The sequence below is a fragment of the Sarcophilus harrisii genome, chromosome 2 (genome assembly GCF_902635505.1).
Source record: "Sarcophilus harrisii chromosome 2, mSarHar1.11, whole genome shotgun sequence".
Lineage (NCBI taxonomy): Eukaryota > Metazoa > Chordata > Mammalia > Dasyuromorphia > Dasyuridae > Sarcophilus > Sarcophilus harrisii.
Genome location: NC_045427.1, coordinates 248762370 through 248787876, shown reverse-complemented (window position 1 = coordinate 248787876; position 25507 = coordinate 248762370). Strand labels below are relative to the sequence as shown.

At 39.1% G+C, this 25507-nt stretch overlaps 1 protein-coding gene across 1 annotated transcript in view; it reads right to left on the bottom strand.

Annotated features, from left to right (window-relative positions):
• Positions 1–6536, bottom strand: part of ENTPD2 (ectonucleoside triphosphate diphosphohydrolase 2) — a 29542-nt gene extending 23006 nt beyond the window's left edge. Inside the window, exons 1-2 of the mRNA XM_003757527.4 lie at positions 6321–6536; positions 3630–3747 (exon numbers count right to left, since the gene is read on the bottom strand). Coding sequence (XP_003757575.1) covers positions 3630–3747; positions 6321–6437 — 235 coding nt within the window. The 5' untranslated portion in view covers positions 6438–6536. The remainder of the gene's footprint in view (positions 1–3629; positions 3748–6320) is intronic.
• Between the last annotated feature and the right edge of the window lie 18971 nt (positions 6537–25507).

The window sequence follows — 25507 nt, the reverse complement described above, 5'->3', positions numbered from 1 at the left end:
ACTAGCACAAAAGGACAGAGTCTGAGGGAAAGAGCAACTTCCCAGAAGATATCAATATAACAATTAAAATGATCCCATATCATATTCTTAAAGATGTCTTCTCTAGAGACAGTGAGGGTCCACTTGTCTGATGCATGTTCCTTTCTTTCATTTATTTGCTCCTATCCCTGGGAAGAGAATGTCCAGCTAAGCTAAAAAGAAAGAAGATAATTTTTTTTCTTTTAAAAAATCTTTGTTTTAAAGGATGGCTCTCTGAGTGGGGCAGAGGGAGAAAGAGATATGATGTAAAAACAAAGAATGTTATTTTTTTTTTGTTTAAAAAAAGAGAGAGAGCTAAAAGTAGAAGAGTTACTCCTGCCCTCAAACACAAAGCAATTGAATACCAACTTCTTTGTGGGTATTAGCACAGGTGTCCAGACAAAGAGGGCTTCCTGAGTCACAAAAGACCTATTAAGATAAAGGAGAAGGAGGGAGGGGAAGAACATTGTTTGAACCTTACTTTCATCAGATTTGGCTCAAAGAGAGAATAACACAAACATTTAATTTGGTAAAGAAATCTATCTTACCCTATAGGAAAGTAAGAAGGGAAGGGTAAAAGAAAAGGAAGAAGTGATAAGAGAGAAGGCAGAGTGATGGAAGTGGAGATCAGAAGCAAAACACTGATGAGGAGGGATAAGGTGAAAGGAGAGAGAGAAAAAGTTATAAATAGTAGAAAAATAGGATGAAGGATAATACACAGTTAATAATCATAACTAAATTAAGAAAACTATTAATAAAATTGACCATATCAATAACAAAACCAACAGAAACCATATGATTATCTTACCCATTATTTTTACTTTTCAATATTTTTTTAAATAAAATTTTGAGTTCCAAATTTTTTTCTTCCTTCTTCACTCTGGTCCCTATTCCCCAAGATAGGAAACAATCTGATATAGGTTATATATGTGTAATCAGGTAAACATATTTCCCCATTGTTGTTGTTTGTCCTTTTTTTCTCAAAGAGGACCATGTCACCAGGGAGGTGATGCCATGATATGTAAGTAAGTTGGATTTAAGTGACAGAAGGCTTTCAAATTCTCCTAAAGTCATCTGCAACTTTCTGACAAATTACAGCACCCATTCCTACTAAAAAACACTAGAGAGCATAGGAATAAAGAAGCTTTCCTTAAAAAGATAAATATCTATCCAAAACTGTCAGCAAATATTATCTATAATGGAGATAACCTAGAAGTCTTCAAACAGATCAAAGGTGAAACAAGGATGCCCATTATCACCACTATTATTCAGTATTGTATTAGAAATATTAGCTTTAACAGTAAGAGAAGAAAAACAAGTTGAAGGAATTTAAATAGGCAATGAGAAAACAAAACTATCACTCTTTGCAGATAAGAATATATGGCCATAAAACTCTCAAAATCATTTGCATACCCAACCACAAACAATGATGAGCAGATGAACTGAAAGCTAGGTACAACAATTTCTGCTCCTTGAATTCTGTAAGTTTTAATTTTTCATAGTCCACAAATGACATTATAAATACCCAAATGCCTCCCACACACATAGAAATATCCATTGTTTAGGCCCAAATAGACTCAGAGTGAATGTAAATAGCAATTGTTTCTGTATTGGTAAAAAAACAACCTAAAGATCTTCCCCTCCCAGATAGAATTTTTTTTTTTTTTTGACTAGGTAAAAGAAACCATTCTCTGCCTCGTTTCTTACCTAGCTTTAATCATTTATTGGATGTAGTCTCAGTCAAAATGAAACTTATTAAACACCTTAGCTAAAAAAGGCCAAAGTCTTCCACAGCATCTGGACCCATCTCCAATAGTCCTGATCTATATCTTGCCATTAGACCAGATAGCTGCAGGAGAGAGTGAAGCAGGTGAATTTAAGGCTGGTGAGTCCTCCCTCACTTAAATCCACTCACTTCCATATCATAGCATCACCTCCCTAGTGACATGGTCCTTTTTGAGAAAAAAGGACAAACAACAACAATGTGGAAATATGTTTACTTGATTGCACATATATAATCTATATCAGATAGCTTGCTATCTTAGGGACAGGAGGGAAGAAGGGAAAAAACAATTTGGAACTCAAAATTTTATTTGAAAATGAATACTGAAAACTATGTTTACACATAATTGAAAAAAATAGAATATTATTTTTTTAATGGCTTCCTTGCGGGGAGAGAGGGAAGCTGGGGACAGTTCAAATGTAAGCACTCTTTCATTCCTCCCACCCCCAGTCTTGTCTTACCCCATCCTACACAGGAAGAAAGGACCTAGGCACAGGTGGTATGCCGCCTGTGAATTTAATGCTAGTTTCATCAGCTCTGTCTGATTATCTAAAACACCTGGTTTAGATCAGAAAATCTTGTAAGATAAAGGGAACTTTGAGGTCTTCAAATAACAAATCCCTCATTTTATAGGTTAAGATAACTTGTTTGAGATCACATATTTAGTCAGTGGCAGAAACAGAAGAAATCTTCTGATGTCACGATGTAAAGGAATATGATTTCTGAAGGACACCACATTCATAAGTCTGATGACTACCCCTGACTTTAATGGCCTCCATTGCCCATCTGTGTTCATATGACAATGGAAGAGAGGGGCAAAAAAGATAAAGTGCTTGGTACAATGAGTTCAATAAATGCTTTTTCATTAATTTATTCATTATCCTTCTTCTCCAGGAAAGTAAAGCATCCTCTTTAGCATACTTCTCATCATGTTCTCAGTTCTCCTGTTTTCCAAGCAGCCCCATTCATTTTAGGCCTTACAACCAAAACCTGGGAGCCTTTGTAGTACTTAATGAAGATCTAAAATACAAGGGATTTGTATTTGTAAGGAATCAGGAAGCCTGGATTTTAGAATCATAGAATTCAGAAATGGAAGCCAACTTTCTGGGTCATCTAATCCAACCTCCAGTGTTAAGAATGAGTGAGCTGAGATGTAGAGGGAAAAGGGAGAAAGTAACTATTGTGACATTACCACTAAATGGCTGTGTAACTTTTGGCAACACTGATTCTCCTGAGCCCTAGGTTTATCTCTCTATATAATGAGAGGGTATTGGACCAGATTGTTATGGTGCTTTGCAATCTTGACACCCCATAACTTTACAGTAGTGATTCTTAATGTGTGCTCCATGGATTCTGAGAGGTGCACTGCAAAATTTCAGATGTCATGGTATTGCAGATAAAATAAAATAATTTTTTTTAATTTAAAAATTTAGTTTAATATAACTGTTGTGTACTTAGCATATGGAGTGTTATAAGTACAGCATATATGAAATAAATAGAATTTGCCTATTACACATTATGTGCAAACCTCTAAAAATGTCAGATCCTGAACTCACAAATAATTCAAGAAAAGAAGAGAAACTGCACATGTAAGTCTCCCAATTTTTCTAATTTAAATATCCAAGGTGTCATACCATTCCTTAAAAAAAATTTGGAGACCAATGCTTAAAGAGAAATCTCTAGAAGGGAGGGTTAAGTGTTTGACTCTTGGGTTCCAAACTCCATAGCTGTTTGTCTCTGGGGATCTCTATTCCAATGTGCCTCAGTCTTGTCCATCCCATAGTAAAACAAACAAAAAGTTTATAACCCCTGCCCAATTTTACCTCACCATGTACATCACACATGCTGTGCTGGCTCACGATGCCTGTGCCATTTTCCTTTTCCTCTATCCACTTGTAGACAAACATAGATGTGTGAGAAGAACCAGCATCTAGGACTATGCCATACTGGGGAGAAGAAAGAATATGAATAGGGAATTAGTTCCAGGAGGTTCCTGAGGAATTCTTCCAGCTCACAGATGGCTTGCAGATGGCTCACAGACTTCTCAAGCCCTGGAAACTCTTAGACCCCAAAATGCCCCTGGAAGAGAAAATATCTCCCTCCACCACTTAAACACACACACACACACACACACAAGACACAAGCATATACAGCCTCATCTCAGAAAGGTACAATTGAAAAATTAAACAGTGTCATGGCTAGGAGTAGGACCACTAGGACTGGGGTACAGGTGGCCCAGGGTTTCAGGTTCTGGCATGCCCTGGCAGGATGCTTTGCTAACTTAGAAGTAGCATACTTCTAAGCATACACTAGTAGGACAAAGGATGAGGATTGTTAAATTAGCATCAGCATGAATTCAATTTTTGTAGACAACTGAGACAGGCTGGGGCTAGGGTATCCTGAGAATTGAGGGCTATGGGACCAGATGTTCTCCTCAAGAACCACTTGGGAATGATGAGTTGGAGGGAAACAGGGGTAATCTCATATTACAGGTGTTCAAGGGAGCATACAATAAATATTAGCAGCTGAGGTGGTGCTGGAAAAAGAATCATGCTTGAGTACTATCACTTCAAAGCCACTCCCTTCCTTCCTCCTTCCCCTCTACCCTAAAACTTCTTTAATGTCAACATATTTTGAAGGTGAGAAATTGACAGCCATCAGAGGAAGTGACACTATAAGTTCACTGTTGTTTCAGGGGCACTCTTGGGAAAGAACAAAGGTTTCCATCACAGTTTTTCTTCAGATATATAGGCCATCAAATAACAAAAACCAATGAAAGATTTAGAAAAAATAAAAGTAATCCCTATCCCTAAATTCACCCTACCTTTGGTCTATAGATCTCTAAAAGTTATGGGCAAAGGAGTGGGGCTGAGAGCATCCTTGACTCCCACTCTTTTAGCTGAAGATAAAGGGATAAAAATGGTTGGGGTAATATCCTTGAAACCATGGCAAGAGATATGAAAAAGAGTCAGACTTCCTCACTGTTTTGTTGGTAATTCATAAAGAATTAATCAAATAAGTTCAATTATTAAATAATGATCACTGAGAATACAATCTCTGGTGTCATCATCCATGGATGAGTACTCCCATTGCACAAATGGACACACTTGTGCCAAATATTCCATCTACTCCCAGGATCCCTCTCTATATGTGCTGTGTTCTAGTGGAAGCCCCATCCAGAGGTAGGCAAAAGAAGGTTCATCTGGAAGCCAAAAGAAGAAGGGTGAATGAATACATGGATTGCTCACCTACTCTGAGAAGAACCCCTTTTCACTTTCCTCCTATATCTCCAGGCTCCTACCTTCCCTGAGTCCCCTCCCAGAAAAAAAAAAAAAAATCAGGAAATTCAGACCCTGGTCCAGCCAATTCAGGAGCTTATGAGGCAATTTATGACCCATCCAAACATCTATTTAGCATCTTGGAATTCTTAAGACTAAACAGCCCAACATCTGGGTCACTTTTGAGACAGTCAGGTATGGGGGAGAATTCAACAAAAGGTCAATGGTTAAGTTTGCAGAATCTAAAGATATATCTGCTCTCCCTCAAATCCCACCCTCCAGAGCTTCACCCAAAGCAGTTTGGTGAAGAGCCCACTCTTCTCTTTGACGGTATTTTGGGTCCAAAGTAAAAAAAAAAAAAAAAAAAAAAAAAAAAAAAAAAAAAAAAAGGGTGATCGGGCCTGATGACATAAGGAAAAAAGATTCCTGGACATGCTAAACTGACTTAGGCCATGTTAACTTTAGCTACAACTTTGGTCATGCTCAGATCTGGTCACAGTACTCCCCAGTTTGCTTTATAGAGATCCAAAAATCTCTTGTTCATCCCACATTCAAACTCCATGATACTTAAGGGATCTGGTCACCTTCAAGAAACTAGTTTGATACCAGGAGCTGGACTACCGAACCTAATGAGCCTTATGACCTGGCCCTTACAACACTTGTCAGAGAACTGAGGTGATCTTGGCCATGGCCCCGAGAGGGCTTCCCACTATATTTACAGCCATATACAAGACTTCATCATCTTTGTTCATATGGGGGTGGGCACCCCAAGGAAACTCCCAGAAGAAAACTTGGCAGCCACTTTGCTGCTTCAATCATTTCTGCTCCTCCCGGAAGCAAAGACAGAAACAGGGAGGAGGGGAGCCTCAGGCAGTCCTGCCCAGCCCTGTCTCTGTGTGGGAAAAACCTTGGTACCCGGCCTAAAAGAATCTTTTGAGGGGTTGGGGGCCCGGGGCAGGGAAGAACTTCCACAACCCCCCATCAATAGTTCTGAAACGTGGAACAGACTTGCATCTTGGACCGGGACTCTCAAAGAGCCCAGTGCCTTTTCCGACCTAGTGGGTTTGTGGGGAACCCCATTCCTCCTCTCTGCTCCCGCCGCCCAAAACTCTGCTCCGCTAGCTCATGCCAGTGGTTGTCTCGTTGTCCAGAACCCTAACCAAATGCGGAGCCTTCCTCCCCCAAAAGGGCTGCAGAACCCCGGCTCCAGAAGGCAAGAGGCTAGGACCGGGGACAGGTACCTTGTAGGAGGGCGGCTCCCGGACATTCCTGATAGGGATGCTGAGCAGCAGGAGGCCCGCAAAGGCGATGACACAGAGCAGCAGAGGCAGCAGGACCGTTAGGACCTTCCGGGCCATGATCCCGCCCGCTTATTGTCCCGCAGATCGGAACGAGGTTTTGCTGGAGTGCTAGCGCGCTTGGGTAGGGAGCACGGTTTCGCGGCAGCTGTCTAGGCATGGGAAGGGGCGGAGCCGTTGTTTGGGGGGTAGGGCTAACTTAATTCATTGGACAAGATCTTGGTTACTGGACCCGCCCTCTCCCTGCCTCCCCAATTCGTTCCTCCCCTCAATCTTTGGGGCGCGCAGGTGAAAAAGAACCTGTATGTCTGAGTCACCCTAGAGCGTCCGGGCGGGACCTAAGCTCCCATGGGGAGCTTTCCAGACCCCTTCATCCCCTTTTCCATTCTGCTTCCTTTTTTGCTTCATTCCACCAGTTCCCATTCCTTCAGTTTCTGCTCCCTGACTTCAGCGTCCTCCCTAACCTTTCTCCTTTCTGTTATCATCCCCTTTCTTGCTTCTTTTCCATTTCACTCTTTCTTTACCCTTTTCTGCTTCTTCTCCCAAGTTTGTTCATCTATTCCAATCTTCTACTTCTCCTTTTGCGGGGGCGGGGGGAGGAGGGAGGGGAAGAAACAGGGTAAGGGGATAGGGAGAAGGGAGGAGTGGGGTGGTGAAGGGAGGAAAAGTTGTTTCAGATTTGTGATTTTACTCTTGTTGCCTGGAGGTGCTGGGTAGGTAAGTCACTTCGAAGGGATAGCAGCTAGTGCATATCAGAGCTAGGATGTGACTCCGTATCTTCCTAACTTTGAGTCCAGCCCCTATGTCTCATTTTATTATCCCTTTTCTATTTATTAAGCCAGGGGCCCTTAAATAATAGTTGTACTTCGTTCTCCAAGAGAACCAAAATGACATCACTATATTAGAGTCGAGTTACAGTGTCCGACTGTAGCTGATCAGACCAATTCGAGTTCAGAATACTCTGCCACTGGTCGGACACAAATAGTCCATATGAACATTTGGGGTGGCTTCTCTAATTTTTTTTAAAATTTTAATTAATTTATTTATTTTTATAACTTTTTATTGACAGTGGCTTCTCTAATTTTGCATATTTAGAGTTTTCTTTGGACTAATTCAATTCTGCTTTGCTCATACAGCACAACACCTTCTCTGATGGGGGCATGCCACGCTGAGCAGTCCTGAGCCAGTGTCTCCCGTGTCATCCAATCCATTCTAAAGTTCTTAAGAGATATTTTGAGAGTGTCCTTTTATAGCTTTTTTCTGACCACCTTGTAAGTGTTTTCCCTGTGTGAGTTTTCCATGAAATATTTGTTTTAGATGGTACTGGAATCAGGAAGACTTGAGTTCAAATTTGACCTTAGATACTATTTGTATGAACCTAGGCAAATCACTTAACCTTAATCCACTGAAGAAGGAAATGGCAAACCAGTATATAGTCAAGAAAACTCTGTGAATATTATAGTCCATGAGGTCATAAAGAGTCAGACACAATTTCCTGTACCAACTCTTATTTTTTTTATCTTTCATCCCATAGCCAATAGTATTTCATGAATTCCTCTACCTTGAAACCCTCTAACCCCAAGTTTTTACTTCATTCACAGGTTTCTTAGGCCTCTGAACTTCTCTAGTTTGAACCATAAGTTTTAAAACAGAAGTATTCTGTTCCACCAACCCATCAGTGAATTTCTAGGCTCCTCTAAGTTTTCCCTGCTTTCTCTTGCTCCTAACACCTAGCTCACTATGCTTCTAGACATACATGCATGTTGTTGAGTGACTGATCTCTGAAAGAACCCAAGGGAAATAGTTAAATATGAAAAAGCAACAGGGGAAAGGATGGAAATTTGATAGGTTTTTGGGGGGAAGGGGAGGAAGGGAAGGATGCTCCTCATTTCTCACACAAAGCTGATTAGAGATGAGGGCTAGTCTAGTTACTGCAATTCAATGACATTTTTATGTTTTGTTGCTAGCATCTGTTTTTATATCATAATTATTTAAAATTATTGATGCTTTTTGATTTAAAATCACTTATTTTTCCCAATATATTCTCCCCTTATACCTCCTAAGACTCCATTCCTCATCACAAAGAATAACAAAAAGAAGGGGGGAAAATTAAAAACCAACCAACACACTAACCAGATCTAACAGATGCAGTGTTCCATTACGACAGACCTTCACCTTTACAAAGAAGGGAAGGAATTACATTCTTATATCCCTTCTTTGGGGTTAAATTTGATTATTTCAATTGTATAACATTTAGTTTTGATATTAATATGATATCAGTTTGCTATTGTTTTCATTTCCTTTATTGTCTTGTATAGCGTTTTCCTGGTTCTGCTTAATATCAGTTCACATAGGTACATCACTGACTGCATTATCTTCAATATTTCTTACAGTTCAATAATAACCAATTACAATTATGTATTGCAATTTATTGTCATTCTTCAATTGATTGGACATCTCTCTTTTTTTTTTTAATTTGGAGACAATGGAGCTAGTTAACTGACTTGTCCAAGGTCACACAACTACAAGTACCTGAGATCAGAATTTGAACTCCTGGGTTTGTGCTCTTTCCATTTTGGCTTGCTACCCTAGGCAACTAATTTCTAACAAATACATCTTGAATACCTACTATGTTCAAGGCACTATACTAAGTGTTGAGGAGATAAGGAGGGAGTCCAAAGATAATGAGATTCCTTTTGCTCATTACTTTTCTTTGCTATATTCATGATTCATGTCTTTCCAACTAACTACTTCAGCATAATAATTATATCTCTTCTTACTTTCATCTCCTTGCATAGAAAGGAGATAACAATTAATTGAATAAAGGCTTGCACTCAAATAACTATAAGGGATAGGATGAAATTATGATAGAATAGGGAGGGATTTGGAATTCTTTTATTAATGGAATTTAAAGGGTTGGAAACATTCTCTACCAATGCAAGTTAAACCTTCTCTGAAACTTATAAAGAATTGTCTAAAGCACTGAGAGAGTAAATGCCTTTTTCAAGATTATATATGTAGCTAAGTGTGTGTCTGAGGTGAGATTTGAAAAAAATCTCACCTCAGATCTTCCTGACTCCAGACCCATCACGCTATCTGCTGCACCACTTAGCTGCTGTCATGATGTAAAGGAGTGGTCGATAGATGCAAAAAAAAAAAGTTCAGACAAAGTACTATGAGAAATTCTTGAGGAATCCTTTGAGCCGAGCTTTCCCCACAACTTCTCCTACTATTTTCCTCAATTACATCTGTCCCACCTTATCACCCTGTTTAGGGGATTCTGGGCTGTGTAGAGACAGGCTCAATTTTCTTAGGGTCTGCCTAGAGACATGGAATCTCAGACAAAGAGCCTGAGATCCCTGGGATAAAAAAACAACAACAACAACAAAAAAAAAAAAAAAAAAACTGGCTTATCCTTTTGAAAAGTATTTTCAGAGCTATTGATAAAGTCTGGTCAGATACTCCATCTCTAGGCTTCAGAGGGTATCCCAAAGCTAAGCCAATCTATCAATTAATGAACATTCAGACAGTTCTTAAGACTGAGTGCTTACTTTCTACTAGGGGCATATGATGAAACACAGATAAATACAAAAATATATACAAAATAATTTCAAGAGTAAGGTCATTACCTGGAAAGGGATCATGCAAGATTTTCTGAAGGTAGTGGTTTGATGCTAAGAGGTAGAGGTAAGGAAGAGGTACATTCTTGGCATGGAGAATTACAAGTACAAATACATGGACAAAAGACAGAATTTTACATGTGGGAGAAAGTCAATCAGGACCGGCAGAGAAAATATGTGAAAGGGAGAGATTGCTTACAAGTCTGAAGACATGTGGGAGTCAGATTGTAGAGGATTTTAGATCCCAAGGGTGAGGATTTTCTTTTATCCTACAGGCAACTGACTTTTAAGTATGATGATGCATGACAGAGACAAGTGGATCATTTTAGGCAGAGATAAAAGGGCCAAAGTGTTGAAGGAATGAAAAGTATAGAGGTTGTAACAAGTATAACTTGTCCATTAGACAAAGGAGACTAATCTGACTAGAGGGATGAATGATTGACAGATTTGGAGACGAGACTGAATCAGCCTGGTGAAGCCAAATCTTTTAGGTCCTTAAGTGGCTAGCTGAAGAGTGGGGAATAGGTATATCAAGCAATTTAAAGTCTTTCCCCAGTGGTCTCAAATAAACTGGAAGCTCTGGGAAAGCAGGGAAAAATGTGTTTCATCACATATAGAGTCCAGTTCAGTATAGTATTAGCTCCAGGGTCTACCTTTATTGAACCTGGAAAAAATTTATCTACATCCTGTAGTCCCTCCAACACATCTCATCCATCCCTACCAGGTAGTTCCCCTACCTTCCCACTGCTTCTTCTCATCCTCTCTTATACCTTACAGTATCCAAAGAAATAAGTGAGTAATTTACTCTGATACAGAAGTCCTTTCAGAGGAAGTTATCTTTCCTTTTTCCAGGTTATACTTGCATTTTGAATGGGTCCTCTGAAGACAATGTAATTTCACCTATCAGTCAGTCTCAGGATGAGACTTTCAAGCCAAAAAGAAGATAAATAAGTATGACTTTGTAGAGCAAACCTATGGGAAGGCATTTGTGAGAAAGATGGGATTTTAGTCTTTCTGCTACAGCTGCCTGCCAGGGTCTTTGGGGCTGGATGGAGAACAGGCAGAGGATGTAAGGACCAACCTATTGTTTTCCAATGCTTAATCAGTTACTTCACTTTGTGCTCATTTCTTCCCATCCCACATGACTTCTGTGGAACAGTTTCACAAGATAGTTTCTACAACAAGGATTTTTTTTTTTTTTTTAATTGTAGTAAGTTTATTTGTTTTTTAATACACATTGCTTTATGAATCATGTTGAGGGAGAAAAATCAGAGCAAAAGGGAGAAACCATGGGAAAGATAAGAAAAAAAAAAAAACCTAGAAAAAAAGAAGTGAATAAAGCATGTGTTGGTTTACATTCAGTCTCCTTGTTCTTTTTCTGAATGCAGATGGTATTTTCTGTCCAAAGTCTATTGGCTTGCTTTGGATCACTGAACTACTGAGAAGAAACAAGCTTGCTGTTATTGTGTACAACGTATTTCTGGTTCTGCTTGTACAATAAGGTTTAAAAAACAAACAAACAAACACCCATAGTCTGCACCCTCATCCTAAGTGCTTCTATCCAGTGTCCTCAGAAACCTATCCATCTGAGATAAGATGCCCATTCCTATTTCTCCCCCAATAATCCATCTCCAGGGGACTATTCCTTAACCACCTTTATGTTTTCTTTCAGAAAATTTCTTCTCCACTGCCTTTTGTTTCCAGGGTCAGAATTGCAGATCTTAGACTGAGGAGTAGAGAACTTGGGATCCAAATGTCTTGAAATGGGAGAATCCTGAGGAATCTTTGATGAGAACATCATGAAGGATATACACTAAGAATTCCAACTATGTTCTAGCAGTGGAGACAGTCAGAGATTCTGTAAGAGTGACTTTAGGTGGGGCATTGAGAGGGGGCAGGGAGAGAGGAAGGAGAGAAGTTGAGAGAAGGGCTGTCTTTGATAAGGGGGAGAAAACAACCCAAATCTTGGCTCCAGTCCCAGCAAAGAGACATGAAACAAGCTTTCTTTGCCAAATCGACTAATTCGGAGATAATAAAAGATGGGGTGGGGTGCCATGCCTCTGAGGGTCTGGAAGAATTAGCAAAGGCAGCTTTATTCTCATTCAATGTCTGCTGCCCCCTTCTCCCCTCCCCTTCCTTCAACAGAGCAGAAACGTTTCGGGAAGCCCTCCCTCCAAAAGCTCTAGCCCTGAGATCAGTGGGGGAGGTAGAGGACACAAGGTACCAGACTACTAGATTTTACTAAATAGACTAAATCTGTGCCAGACTCAGCTGTCCGTGGAGTTCTCCCTCAGGCTATCTTTTACAACCCTATGACCCTTACCCATCCCCACCCACCCCCACAAACCCTTTCTTCTTCCAGAGTTGAAAGAGCCTATGACCAGAAGAAGGCAAAGGATTTCACCACTTCTGATGGGCATCCAGAGAAGACAAAGGCAGCCTGCAGTGCCTAAGGCTGGGGCCCCAAAGCATGACCCCAAAAGCCTGAGCCTGGGACATAAAAGTACAGAAAGATCCCATATGTAAGATTCCTGCCTGGGACAAAGGCAGGCACTATGTTCTGCTGGAGCTTTAAGACATGTTCTCACTGTAACTCATTGCTCTGACAGTCTGTCAGAGGGTAGAATAAAACCATGGGTGGCCTGGTCCCCAGAGAACTGCACCCTCCTCAAGGAACTAATGATATCATCCAAAGAGTTTTCCCACCTGCCCAATTCTCTGCTCCTCCTTCATACCCCAAGGTTGCCAGGGTTTCAATTCACCACTCAGGGAAGAACCAATTAATCAATAAGCATTTATTAAGTACCAGTTGTGTTTCAGACACCTGGTGATACTGGGAATAGAAAGAAATAAAATAATTTCCGCCCTAAATGACTTATATTACATAGAAAACATTTGTGTGTGTGCGTGCGTGTGTGTGTGTGTGTGTGTAAGCATATATAAAATCAACACGTAATTGTTTCCTATCAAAAGTAGTACTTTATCTGATTTTTAAAGTAAATGAGGGAATCTAAGGAGTGGAAGAGAGAAGGAAGTGTCTTCTAGTTATCCAAGGCTAGCCATTGCAGAAACCCAGAGATAAGAATTGGAATGTCACAGGTGAACAATAGAAAGAAAGTTTGGTTGGATTGTAGAGTGAGTAAAGGAGAGTAATTTATAATAAAACTGGAAAGGTAGGTTGGAACCAAGTCATGATGGATTTTAAATGCTAATCCTGGATTACATTTGATCTTAGAGGTAATAGGGAGCCCCTGGAGTTTTTACTGAGCAAGAAAGTGATATGGTCAGACCATTGCTTCAATAATATCAATTTTGCAGGTTTACACACAGAGCTGAAAAAATATGTCTACACACAAACACATATATAAACACATGATATAATTAGTAACAGAATATAATCAAAGCATTCTTTTTGGAGGGGGGGGGGTGAATGGGATGAACTATAAGTGCCATGAATTATCAGAGAAGATAGAGATGGATTCTTAGAGCCTGAAGTGGTCAGACAAGGCTTCAAAGAGGAGGTGGGCCTTGGTTTGGACTTGAATGACTAAAGAAGTAGGATTTTAAAAAGCTAGGGGTGAGGAGAGGGAGGACAAGAAGACATTACAGAGTGTAGAGTGTAAACGAAATTTATTTGGGGAGGTCTTGTTCTCCCAGAACCCCTGGGGAGAAAGGTCGTGCTGGGAAAGACATGTTTGTGTACTCTTGGTCTTGGATAGTAAGTACTTTAGGAGTTGGTGGGGAAGCCTAGCCAGGAAAGGAAGGGGGAAAGGCTGAGAGAGGACAGACAAGGCCCCTCCCTTCACTCTAGCTCCAACACTTTGCTCTATGGCATAAAAAGGGGCCCCTTGGATTCCTGTATCCTATAGATTGGAATCAGATGGCCCCAGATGTGTAACATATGCTTCTAGAGCCCTATTTTCTCTCCTTTTCCACTAAGGGAAAAATTCTGAAATGAGACACAGTGTAAAGAGGCTCTTATCCTGTTGGCAGAATTGAAAAGAAAAGTCTAGGGGGAAAAGAAGGAGGAGGAGAAAGAAGGGGCTTTCTGAGGCCCCTAATGAAAACAGCATGGATTAGACTTTTTCTTGCCAAGAAAATTCTTTTCCAGTCCTTGGTCATTAGACCCACAGCTCAGCACTGCCTACCATTCCCCTTCCCATTTCTACAGCAAGGAAAACTCAAGGCATTGAATTGTGAATGGAGGGCAGCCTTGACTCTGGGAACAAATCACTGAACCTTGTATCAACTACTCCCCTAAACTAATTTGATCTGAGAGAGAATTTAAGAGCCCTAGTTAACAACAACAACATTGACAATAACTCCCATTTCTTTAGGATATGTCTTCATGATTCATAAAATACAATCAGCTAAAGATATCCTATTGGTAAATGTTATAATATAAATGAACATGCAAATGCTCAGAAATGTAAAATCATTTGCTCTTGATCTCTACAGTTAGGAAAATACTATCAATACAGAAAACAGGAAGATAACATTCCTTTTCATGTAAGGCCAAATACCCTGGAAAGAATATTTAATGGCCTATAGATCACCAGCATCTTTGGCTCCCAACAATCCATCCCGGGACATTTTTCTTCACATCATATCTCAGTCTCTGACTAATTTCTCTTGCCTGGTCTTCCCCAAAAGTGGACACAGCTGACCTGACTGGGATGAACCTCCCAGAGTTCTCTAGGGAATCTGTTATTCTTCTGACCAATCTTCTTCCATGCTCTGAGTTTTCAGGGCCTGTATCCAATGCAGCTGTAGTTATTTTCAGATTTCATAGCTGGTTGTTGTTCATTCATTTCATTTGTATCAATCTTTTTGTAATTTCAGTTTTTTGTCAAACCTACAGAAGTGTTTTGCTATTTCTTTTTCCAGTTCATTTTACACATGAGTAACTGAGGCAAATGGTTTAAATGGTTTGGGCAGAGTCACATAGCTAGTAAGTGTCTGAGGTCAGAATTGAACTCAGGAAAATTTTTCCTAAACTTTAGGGCCAGCTCTATCTACTGGACCACCTAGCTGATACTAGATATAAAAAATGAAATTGGTCCCTGATTTAAATGATCTCTTCTTCTCTAGTAAACTACCCTTTCAACACACAGGATTCTCCTCATTACTAGCATTTGATTCCATTAGAAAAAAATATTGCCTGGGTCCTGTATAGTATCTGTTTTACTGGTTCTATTTAGACATCTAATCCACTTCCTCTAAATTCAGCAAATATTTATTAATATTGTCTCTCCCTTCTATGGGTCCTTTCAATGAGCCTGGCAAACTACACTGTTAAGGTCAGATAATCTCTCTCTCTCTAAGATTAATGGTGTTATTGTAGTTAGTTTTTGTTTTTTAATAAAGCTTTTTATTTTCAAAACATATGCTTGGATAATTTTTCATCATTGACCCTTGCAAAATCTTGTGTTCCAAATTTTCCCCTCTTTCCCCCCAAACCCCCTTTCCTAGATGGCAGGTAATCCAATATATGTTAAATATATATGTTAAATCCAATATACATATATATATTTATACAATTATCTTGCTGCACAAGAAAAATCAGACCAAAAAGGAAAAAAAATTAGAAAGAAAACAAAATACAAGCAAACGACAACAAAAAGAGTGAAAATGCTATGTTGTGATCCACACTCAGTTCCCACAGTCCTCTCTCTGGATGTAGATGGCTCTCTTCATCACAAGATCGTTGGAACAAGATCAGATAATTCTCAAGGCTTGATGAAAGCTTAGGACTTTGAGGACAGATATATGAAGAGATTCCATTTTCCAAACTACAGCCTCTTTCTGCCAGCCTATCAAGTTTTATCAGAAATAATTTTCTTTTTTTTTTTTTAAATTAAAGCTTTTTATTTTCAAAATATAATCATGGATAATTTTCAGCATTCACCCTTACAAAACCTTGTGTTCTAATTCTTCCCTCCCTTGCTCCCACCTCCTCTCCTAAACTGCAAGTGATTCAATTTTTTTTTAAGGTTTAATTTAATTTAATTTAATTTAATTTTTTATTAAAGCTTTTTATTTTCAAAACATATGTATAGATAATTTTAAACATTATTTCTTGCAGAACCTTGTGTTTCAATTTTCTTTCCCTTTCCCCAATTCCCTCCCCTAGATGACAATAATCTAATATATGTTAAACATGGTAGAAATATGTTAAATCCAATATATGCATACATCTTTATACAATATCTTGCTGCACAAGAAAAATCAAATCAAACAAGATAAAATTAGAAAGAAAATAAAATGCAAGCAAATAACAATAAAAAGAGTGAAAATGCTATGTTGTAATCTACACTCAGCTCCCACAGTCCTCTCACTGGGTGTAGATGGCTCTCTTCATCACAAGATCATTGGAATACTGGTCTGAATCATCTCATTGTTGAGAAGAGCCACATCCATCAGAATTAATCATCATATAATGTTTTTGCCATGTACAATGATCTCCTGGTTCTGCTCGTTTCACTTAGCATAAATTCGTGTAAGTCAGAGATTATTTTCAAGTGACTTATTCAACTACAAGGGATTTTTCTGTATTACTGCCCAAGCCTCACCACATTTTTTTTTCCTATTACTAAGGATGGTAGCCCTTTGTCTCCCAAAGCTTCTACTGATCCCTTATACTTTGGACTCTAGACAACTCAAGATCTGGAGGACAGCTTCCTCGTTCCTTTTTATTTTTTCTCATTTTCTCTTTTGGTTTCTGCCTATTCTTTCCTCTTCTCCACCTTTACCTCTTCCCCAATCCTTTCCTGAATTTAGACTCCTGACTTTTTCTACTCTAGTAACCCATACTATAGCGGAAAGAGAAGTTTGTTAGCCTTGGAAACTATTTATTTATTCAGCTATTTATTTATTGTGTGAGCTTATACAAGCTACTTCATATTCCTGAATTTCGTTTACCCTATCTCTAAAATGAAGGGATTGGACTAGATGGCTTTTAAGGTAGCTCTCGAACTAGGTTCAACTCAAGGATTATATGCTGCTAAAATGGAGGCTTCATTTTATTGGGAAAGCACATCTGGCAGAGAGAACATTTCCCCAGAATTTGAAATTGAGAGACCCATACCCCAATCTGGATTTTCAGAGGTAGGGAAAATGTCCCGAATCTAACTCTTTACAATACTTCTGGGTAGCTCAGCACCTTCCTGGAAAAAAGATTAAATCTGGTTCGCTTCAAAGTACAGAAAGCCCTGGGTCTGATTTTGAAGGAAGTGGCCACTCTCCTCCCTTTTTTCCTTTTCCGTGGGCTTGCATTCAGCCCATAGAGCTATCCCTTTGCAGCTGGGTGGCCACATCTCATGATATCCAAGAAATTTCTCCTCTCCTTTCTTTTCCTCTTCATATTCAACCCTTCAAGCCTCACATATTCTTTTTTCCAGATTTTAAGTAAACTCAGTACCTGGAATTCAAGTCAGAAACTAATTCATTTGAAACCTTCAACCTAAAGCATCACAGATTAAATGCAGTATACCTCCTACTGTCTAAGAATTGTATTGCAGTCCTGCTCTTTTTTTTTTTTTTTTTAATAGCCTTTTATTTACAGGTTATATGTATAGGTAACTTTACAGCATTGACAATTGCCAAACCTCTTGTTCCAATTTTTCTCCTCCTTCCCCCCACCCCCTCCCCCAGATGGCAGGATGACCAGTAGATGTTAAATATATTAAAATATAAATTAGATACATAATAAGTATACATGACCAAACCGCAGACTCTGAAATAGTGTACAATTAGCCTGCGAAGGAAATCAAAAATGTAGGTGGGCAAAAATAAAGGGATTGGGAATTCAGTGTAATGGTTTTTAGTCATTTCCCAGAGTTCTTTCGCTGAGCGTAGCTGGTTCAGTTCATTACTGCTCCATTGGAACTAATTTGGTTCATCTCATTGTCGAAGATGGCCAGGTCCATCAGAATTGGTCATCACACAGTATTGTTGTTGAAGTATATAATGATCTCCTGGTCCTGTTCATTTCACTCAGCATCAGTTCATGTAAGTCTCTCCAGGCCTTTCTGAAATCATCCTGCTGGTCATTTCTTTTCTTTTTTTTTTTTTTTTGCCCTTTGCAAACTTTATTTATTTTTATTTTTATTTTTTTATTTAATAGCCTTTTATTTACAGGATTTATACATGGGTAACTTTACAGCATTAACAATTGCCAAACCTCTTGTTCCAATTTTTCACCTCTTACCCCCCCCACCCCCTCCCCTAGATGGCAGGATGACCAGTAGATGTTAAATATATTAAAATATAACTTAGATACACAATAAGTATACATGACCAAAACATTATTTTGCTGTACAAAAAGAATCAGACTCTGAATTATTGTACAATTAGCTTGTGAAGGAAATCAAAAATGCATGTGTGCATAAATATAGGGATTGGGGATTTAATGTAATGGTTTTTAGTCATCTCCCAGAGTTCTTTTTCTGGGCATAGCTAGTTCAGTTCATTACTGCTCCATTAGAAATGATTTGGTTGATCTCATTGCTGAGGATGGCCTGATCCATCAGAACTGGTCATCATCTAGTATTGTTGTTGACGTATATAATGATCCCCTGGTCCTGCTCATTTCACTCAGCATCAGTTCGTGTAAGTCTCTCCAGGCCTTTCTGAAATCATCCTGTTGGTCATTTCTTACAGAACAGTAATATTCCATAATTTTCATATACCACAATTTATTCAGCCATTCTCCAACTGATGGACAACCATTCAGTTTCCAGTTTTTAGCCACTACAAAAAGGGCTGCCACAAACATTCGTGCACATACAGGTCCCTTTCCCTTCTTTATAATCTCTTTGGGATATAATCCCCGTAGTAACACTGCTGGATCAAAGGGTATGCACAGTTTGATAACTTTTTGAGCATAGTTCCAAACTACTCTCCAAAATGGTTGGACCCGTTCACAACTCCACCAACAACTGCTGGTCATTTCTTACAGAACAATAATATTCCATAATATTCATATACCACAATTTATTCAGCCATTGATGGGTATCCACTCAGTTTCCAGTTTCTGGCCACTACAAAGAGGGCTGCCACAAACATTCGTGCACATACAGGTTCCTTTCCCTTTTTTATGATCTCTTTGGGATGTAAGCCCAGTAGTAACTGCAATCCTGCTCTTGATGTCCTAAGTGTTTCTGGACTTCAGGGAGGTGATGCCATGACAGGCAAATGAATTGTATTGAAATGAAGTACAAAGTCACCGGCCTCATATTCCTCTCCACAGCCATCTGAGTCCAGTGGCAAGATAGAGGTCAGTATGACTGGAAATGGCCCTGGATGCAGTAGAGATCTGAGCCTTTTAAAGCTAAGGTCTTTCCCAGATCTCAGTTAATTTGAGGCAACATCCATTCAGTGATTTAAGTTTAAGTTTGAAATGAGACAAAGAATAGTTTTTTTTTTTTTTTTTTAAACCTAGTTTTAAAAAAATTAGGAGAGGAAGACTCTCAGGATTTCAGGGCCAAAACAGAAACAATTGCCATTGACTTTCACTTAGAGACAATTGTTGTCCAAACAAAGATCAAGTGAGTTTTGGCCTGGGATCTTTTGTAGGACTATCAAAGAGAGCCAGACTGATTTGGGTTTAAGAAATGATCTTTAAGAAAGAAATCTACTCCATGAAACCCTAAAAATATTGTGAGGTTTTAGTGATCAAATTTATATTTCTTTGGGCAGAGCACCTGCAGGAAGGGAAAAAGAAACAAGACAGAAAAGGAGGAGGAGGAGCAGGAGGAGAAGAGAGGGAAAGAAAAGAAAGAAACAAAGATAAGAGGTAAATAATTGAGAGGGAATTAGCTATGATCCAAAAGCAGAATTTTGGAGGATGTAAGGGGGTGGGGCTGTGGGAGGGTGGGAACACAAAGTGGAAAAATGGGAAGAGAAAATAGTAGAGTGGGGATGGTAAAAGAAAAGATCTCAGAGCTTGAAAAATATTATAAATAGAGGAGAAAGAAAAGTGAAATTCTATTATGGGGACTACAAGTACTAGCAGGGACAGGGTGATTACTGTAGTGCTCAGCGTGCCACAGGAACAGTCACTATATTAACCGTTTCCCAACCAAATGTTTTCAATTCAGTCTTTAACTGGTTTCTTTCTGTTGGGATGCATGTTTAATTTTATAATGTAAGTTGATGGTCAAATTGTCTAGGCAGGCATTTCCTTTTCTAAATAAAGCACAAGCTGCATTGTTGTATTACTATTCCATAATCCCCATTCCCAGACTTGATTAGAATTGGTTTATTTGGTTTCTTTTGCTGCATCTGGGAGAGGCAAGGACAAAGACAGAGGTGATAAAGCAGACTGGGATTTTAGAGTTAGAAAGCATTTTAGAAATCATCTAGTCATAACATCACTGAAGGGACTTTAGAAGTCACCTACTATAACTCCTTTTTGGGGGAACAGGAAAGAGATGCTCAGAAAATTGTGCGATTTGCCTTCGTCACACAACTAAATGGAAGTTGAAATCTGGGCTCTTTGACTCCAAACCCAACACTCTTTCCCACCTAACTAAGATGCTTTTTCAACCTTATTTTATTAATTTTGTTATATTTTTGCAAATAATCAGTATTTTTTAAACTGGGGTCTATGACCTTTTTAGTTTTTAAAATCGACTATATTTTAATATAATTGGATCCCATTGTAAAACTTTTTCCAGGCATATAAAATATTATTCTGAAATGCAATCTGATGATTTCCAGAAGTGTCCATGACACAAAAAAAGATCCTGAGCAACTTAATCCTGAGATCCTTGGAAGAAATGATCTGGAGTCTTGAGGGAATTTCTCCATGGGGCAAGTAGGGAAAAGGAATAGGGATCAGTAGGGATAGGTTTAATCTCATAGTCCTGGGCAGCTCCATCTTGCTATGTCTGGTCAGAAATCCAAGTTTATCAGATCCCTGAGGTTGAATTTATCCTATACATTTGTCCATGACTCACTCTTGGCTGAACCCCTTTAGGTTAATCTGTCAAGACACTCTATCTCATTTTGTTCTGGGACAGCTTAGGACCTCCATCTTCCTTCCTCCCATGGAGTATTTCTTTTCTCATCTCTCCACTACGCCTCATGGTATCTCTCCTTTCATCCCACTATACCTCATACTGTCTTTCTTCTTATAGCTAATTAGCTCTTTTAGGGTGCTAAACTGCTCTATAAATTTAGCCTGTCAACTAAGAGCATACTTAACTTCTTGGGGTGTTCTAATTCTCTTGGCTAATTGTGAGTTCCACTAGGTAACTTGTCCTTTCCATCATTGTTAAAACCTTTTTCCTTGCTAACTACATGCTCTCCCAACTCTATTTCATACTTATCACTCCTGGTGTCTATTGCATCACTTCATTGTGTCTGTAGCCTCTTCTAAATAAACTTATCTTTTGCCAAAGAGAATGGCCACTGTGAATTTTATTTATCTGTTTCCTGCAATTTTTGTGATTTCTTCTTGTAATGAGAGCAATGTCCTCATGCAAATTAAGCCAAAATTTCCTCAAAAGGTATTGAAATTATCCTTGAGAATTGGTTGCCTCAAGACTCTGGCTGTTGCCATCACTTCCTATTCTCCTGAGTACAAAATATCCATGAATAACTTTAGAATATCTCTTTGGAAAATGAAGGGCAACTCAGGTAAAGACACTTTGTTCAAATGAATCAACTTGTGATATCCTCAAAAGCTATCCTTCTTGGATATCTTTCTGATTTAGTTAAGCAAATCTCTTTTTTGTCAACTGTTAAATGATCTAAAAGTGTTTCATTTTGTTTCCATTTTGAACCTAAATTAAGCTAAATCAGGTTTCTTTTGTACAATTGAGTTGACTTTTCCCTTACATATTTAAATGCTGTGCCATTTGGTATATAAAGTTCAGAATTGATATTGATTCATTGTCTATGGTTTCTTTAAGCATAACATAGTTTCCTTATTTGTATCTAGTTGAATTGTTATTTTAGTTTGATCCCATAGAATGAATCCAACTCCTGGGTTTTTTTTTTTTTTTAGTCCCCTGAAGCAATTGGAGTTAAGTGACTAGCCCAGGGTCACACAGCCAAAAAATGTTAAGTGTCTGAGGCCATATTTGAACTCAGTTCCTCCTGACTTCAGGGCTGGTGCTCTATCCACTGTACCACCTAGCTGCCCTCCCCCCCAAATCCTGCCTTTTTAGATTACCTGATGCATAATGTTATTCCAACTTTTCTTTTTGATTTTGCACAATTTAAAAAATGTGGCCCCTGATACCAGAGATCAGATTAGAGGGAAAAACTGTAGATCCTCTCACTTAGAGGCAGATTATATGGGGGAAAGAGGCTGTAGTCTTTAGGCCAGGCCCTTTGGTAGCTGAAGGCATTCAGAATAAGGGAAGTTCTCCATGAGAGATCTATCTAACTGAACAGAAACTCCTCCAAGCTGGAAAGGCAAACCAAATTCTCTGTGTGCTCACTGGCATCCTTCCCACCGTTCTGCCTCCTCTGTTTCCCTGGAATCGACCAGACAGTACAGCCCAAAGACCACAATAATCCTTTTTCTCAGTCCCTTGGGGATGCCAGGTCCAGAGCTGGCAGGAAGGGACTGCATATAAAAGGCAGTCATCCCCTCTTTCCACCAAAATTTGTGCTCATGGGACTTCCAAGATGCTTGTTGATCATATGAGGAAGTAGACATTAGCTCAGAAGGGATTGGTGGTATGGTCATTAGAAGCTCATTCCCAAACTGTCTGGTAAACCCCATGAACTTCACAACTCAATCATATTGTTTAGGATTAGTACAGAAGAGGAGATTAAGGGAAGTCTGGCTGAGGTTCCTGTGTCTATCTTTCTTGATTCTTGACCTTCTTGGATCCTCCACAGAACTGCCAAGGTGATATTTACAAAAGCAGAGGTTGATCATGGTACTCTTATTCAATCAGTTCTAGTAGCTCCCTATTGCCCCTAAAATCAAAAATGAACTCCATTTAAAATCCTTCACACACTTATTTCCACTTATTACATATTTTAATTTTTAAAAAAATACTGTAAAGTTCATTCAAAGTATTTCTCTGTTCCTTACACACATTTCACTTCCCATCTCTGCACCTTTGTACTGGCGTGGAATACATTTCCTACTAATTTCTATTAAAATACATATTTTCCTTAAAGTTCATTTCACTTCATACGTGAAAGCTTTCCTGATTTCCTATCCTACAATCTAAGTACTAGTGTCTACTCACCCAAATTATCTTTTGTTTGCATATTATTTCTCCTAATGAAAGTTAACTCCTTGAAGACTATTTCATTTTCCTTTGTATCCCCACTTAATAGGACAGCTCGCCAGCTTGGAGTCAGGAAGAGCTCGGTTCAAATCCAGCCTCAGATATTTACAAGCTGTGTGACATAACCCTAGACCAGTCACTTTAACCTATATGAGCTAGAGAAGGAAATGACAAGCCATTCCAGCATCTTTGCCAAGAAAACTCCAAATAGAACCACAGAAAAGGAAGACACAATTGAAACAGCTCAACAACAATAATAATAAGCACTTAATAAATGTTTATTGCTTTCCTTGACTCCTCTTCTGACCTTCTCCCCAACTCTGGGCTCAATCTATCCTCTGCTGAATCCAAATCTTACTTATGAATGACATTTTTTTTTTTTTTTTTTTTTTTTTTTTGCAAGGCAATTGGGATTAAGTGACTTGCTCAGGATCACACAGCTAGTATTAAATGTCTGAGGCTGGATTTGAGCTCTGGTCTTCCTGATTTCAGAGCCCATGCTGTAGCCCAGTGGTTCTCAAAATATGGTCTAGAGAATCCTGGGGATCTCTGAAACCCCTTTTAGAGGGCCTACAAATTCAAAAATAGTTTTTATTTCCAATATGGTAAATGTCTGTAAATATAACCCAGATAAACAAAAATGCTTTGGAGAGATCCTCAATAATTTTTAATAGGATAAAGATACTGAAAACAAAAGTTTGAGAACCACTGCTAGCCACTGCACAAAAATGACATTCTTGACCCACTCTGAATTGATATGAACTCTGAGCTGTGTCCTTGGTGACAGGTAAGAACAACACTGAGATATTTATACTCTTTCATTTGTTTCTCTTTAAAATACCAAAATATATTCAGCCTGTGGCACCAGGGGAGGGAGCCAGATGAATCTGTTACCTGGGATTGACAGGAAAGTTAACTGCTGTGTAAAGTCAATTAAGATGTGACTTTATGAGTATTAACCTATGAAAAAAACACCCACCACATTCACTGAATCAGAAAGTGAAAACAAGGAATCATTTAGCCCTACCCCTACTTTCTATCTTCAAATCCTGTGTTGGCTGGGGAATCTCAGAAAAGCAGGAGGCATCAAACTTGTCCAACCTGTGTGAACAAGTGCTGACTAAGATTAACTCTGGAGATGGGTTCTGGCTGTCCCTCTCTGCTGCTCCCACAGTGCTTTTCCCTGCTCCCCTTCACAAATATAATCCGTTTCATCTTGCTCTTGTGTCTCCTGGGGGTAAGGACTGCTCTGGGGTTTTACCACTTCCTTGGTTGGCAAAAAGTCTGGGAGAGAAAATATCTTCTCTGACCTCTGCTTTGTAACCCGAGGTAGGATAGATGCTGACTGGAAACAGCATAGTACAGTTCTAGACATTTTGGTCTGGTTTTAAATTAAATCTCTCCTCACCCCCCAAATAAAATAAAATAAATCCCCCTAACTGTACTACTTCAATGATTATTACCACCCTTATTTAGCAGATAGGAAAACAATTCTGGAGAGTTTGTATGCCTAAGGTCACCCAGCTAATACATAGCAGAATTGGGAGTCAAACTCATCTCTTCTGATTGTAAAGAGCACACAAATAGAGTGATATCTATGGGAAGCAAGGACCTCATGACTAAGCTCAGCATAGGACTCAAACCGTTAGTGTCTCTTTTTTTGTGAATTCTCTACATGAGGAGAAATGAAAAGAGAGAAGCTCCTTCAAGAAAATAGGTAATTTCCAGTGTATTTCCTAATCCATAAATACTGTGTATTCCCCTTTGTCTCAAACCTTAGACCTGGAGGTCCCTGTAATATCACAAGGTACTGATCCCTTTTATCACTGCTGGAGGGCTAAGGGGAATGGGGAATATCAAAGGCCCTCAGGAAAGTGCCCATTCCTATAGGGAAGGACAGGGAGAGATCACCCACTAGATACAAACTCAAATACTCAAGACACAAAGCACCATAGGGGGTTTCCCATTCTGGGTTTAAGTAAAATTTACTTACAGGGGTGTTCAAATTACAGCTGGCGGGCCAGATGCTGCAGTTGAGGACTATTATTCCCCTCACCCAGGGCTATGAAGTTTCTTTATTTAAAGGCCCACAAAACAAAGTTTTTGTTTTTACTATAGTCTGGCCCTCCAACAGTCTGAGGGACAGTGAACTGGCCCCCTATTTAAAAAGTTTGAGGACCCCTGCTAGACTGACTGGAACGATTTACATGAACTGATATTAAGTGAAATGGGCAGATGCAAGAGTACATTG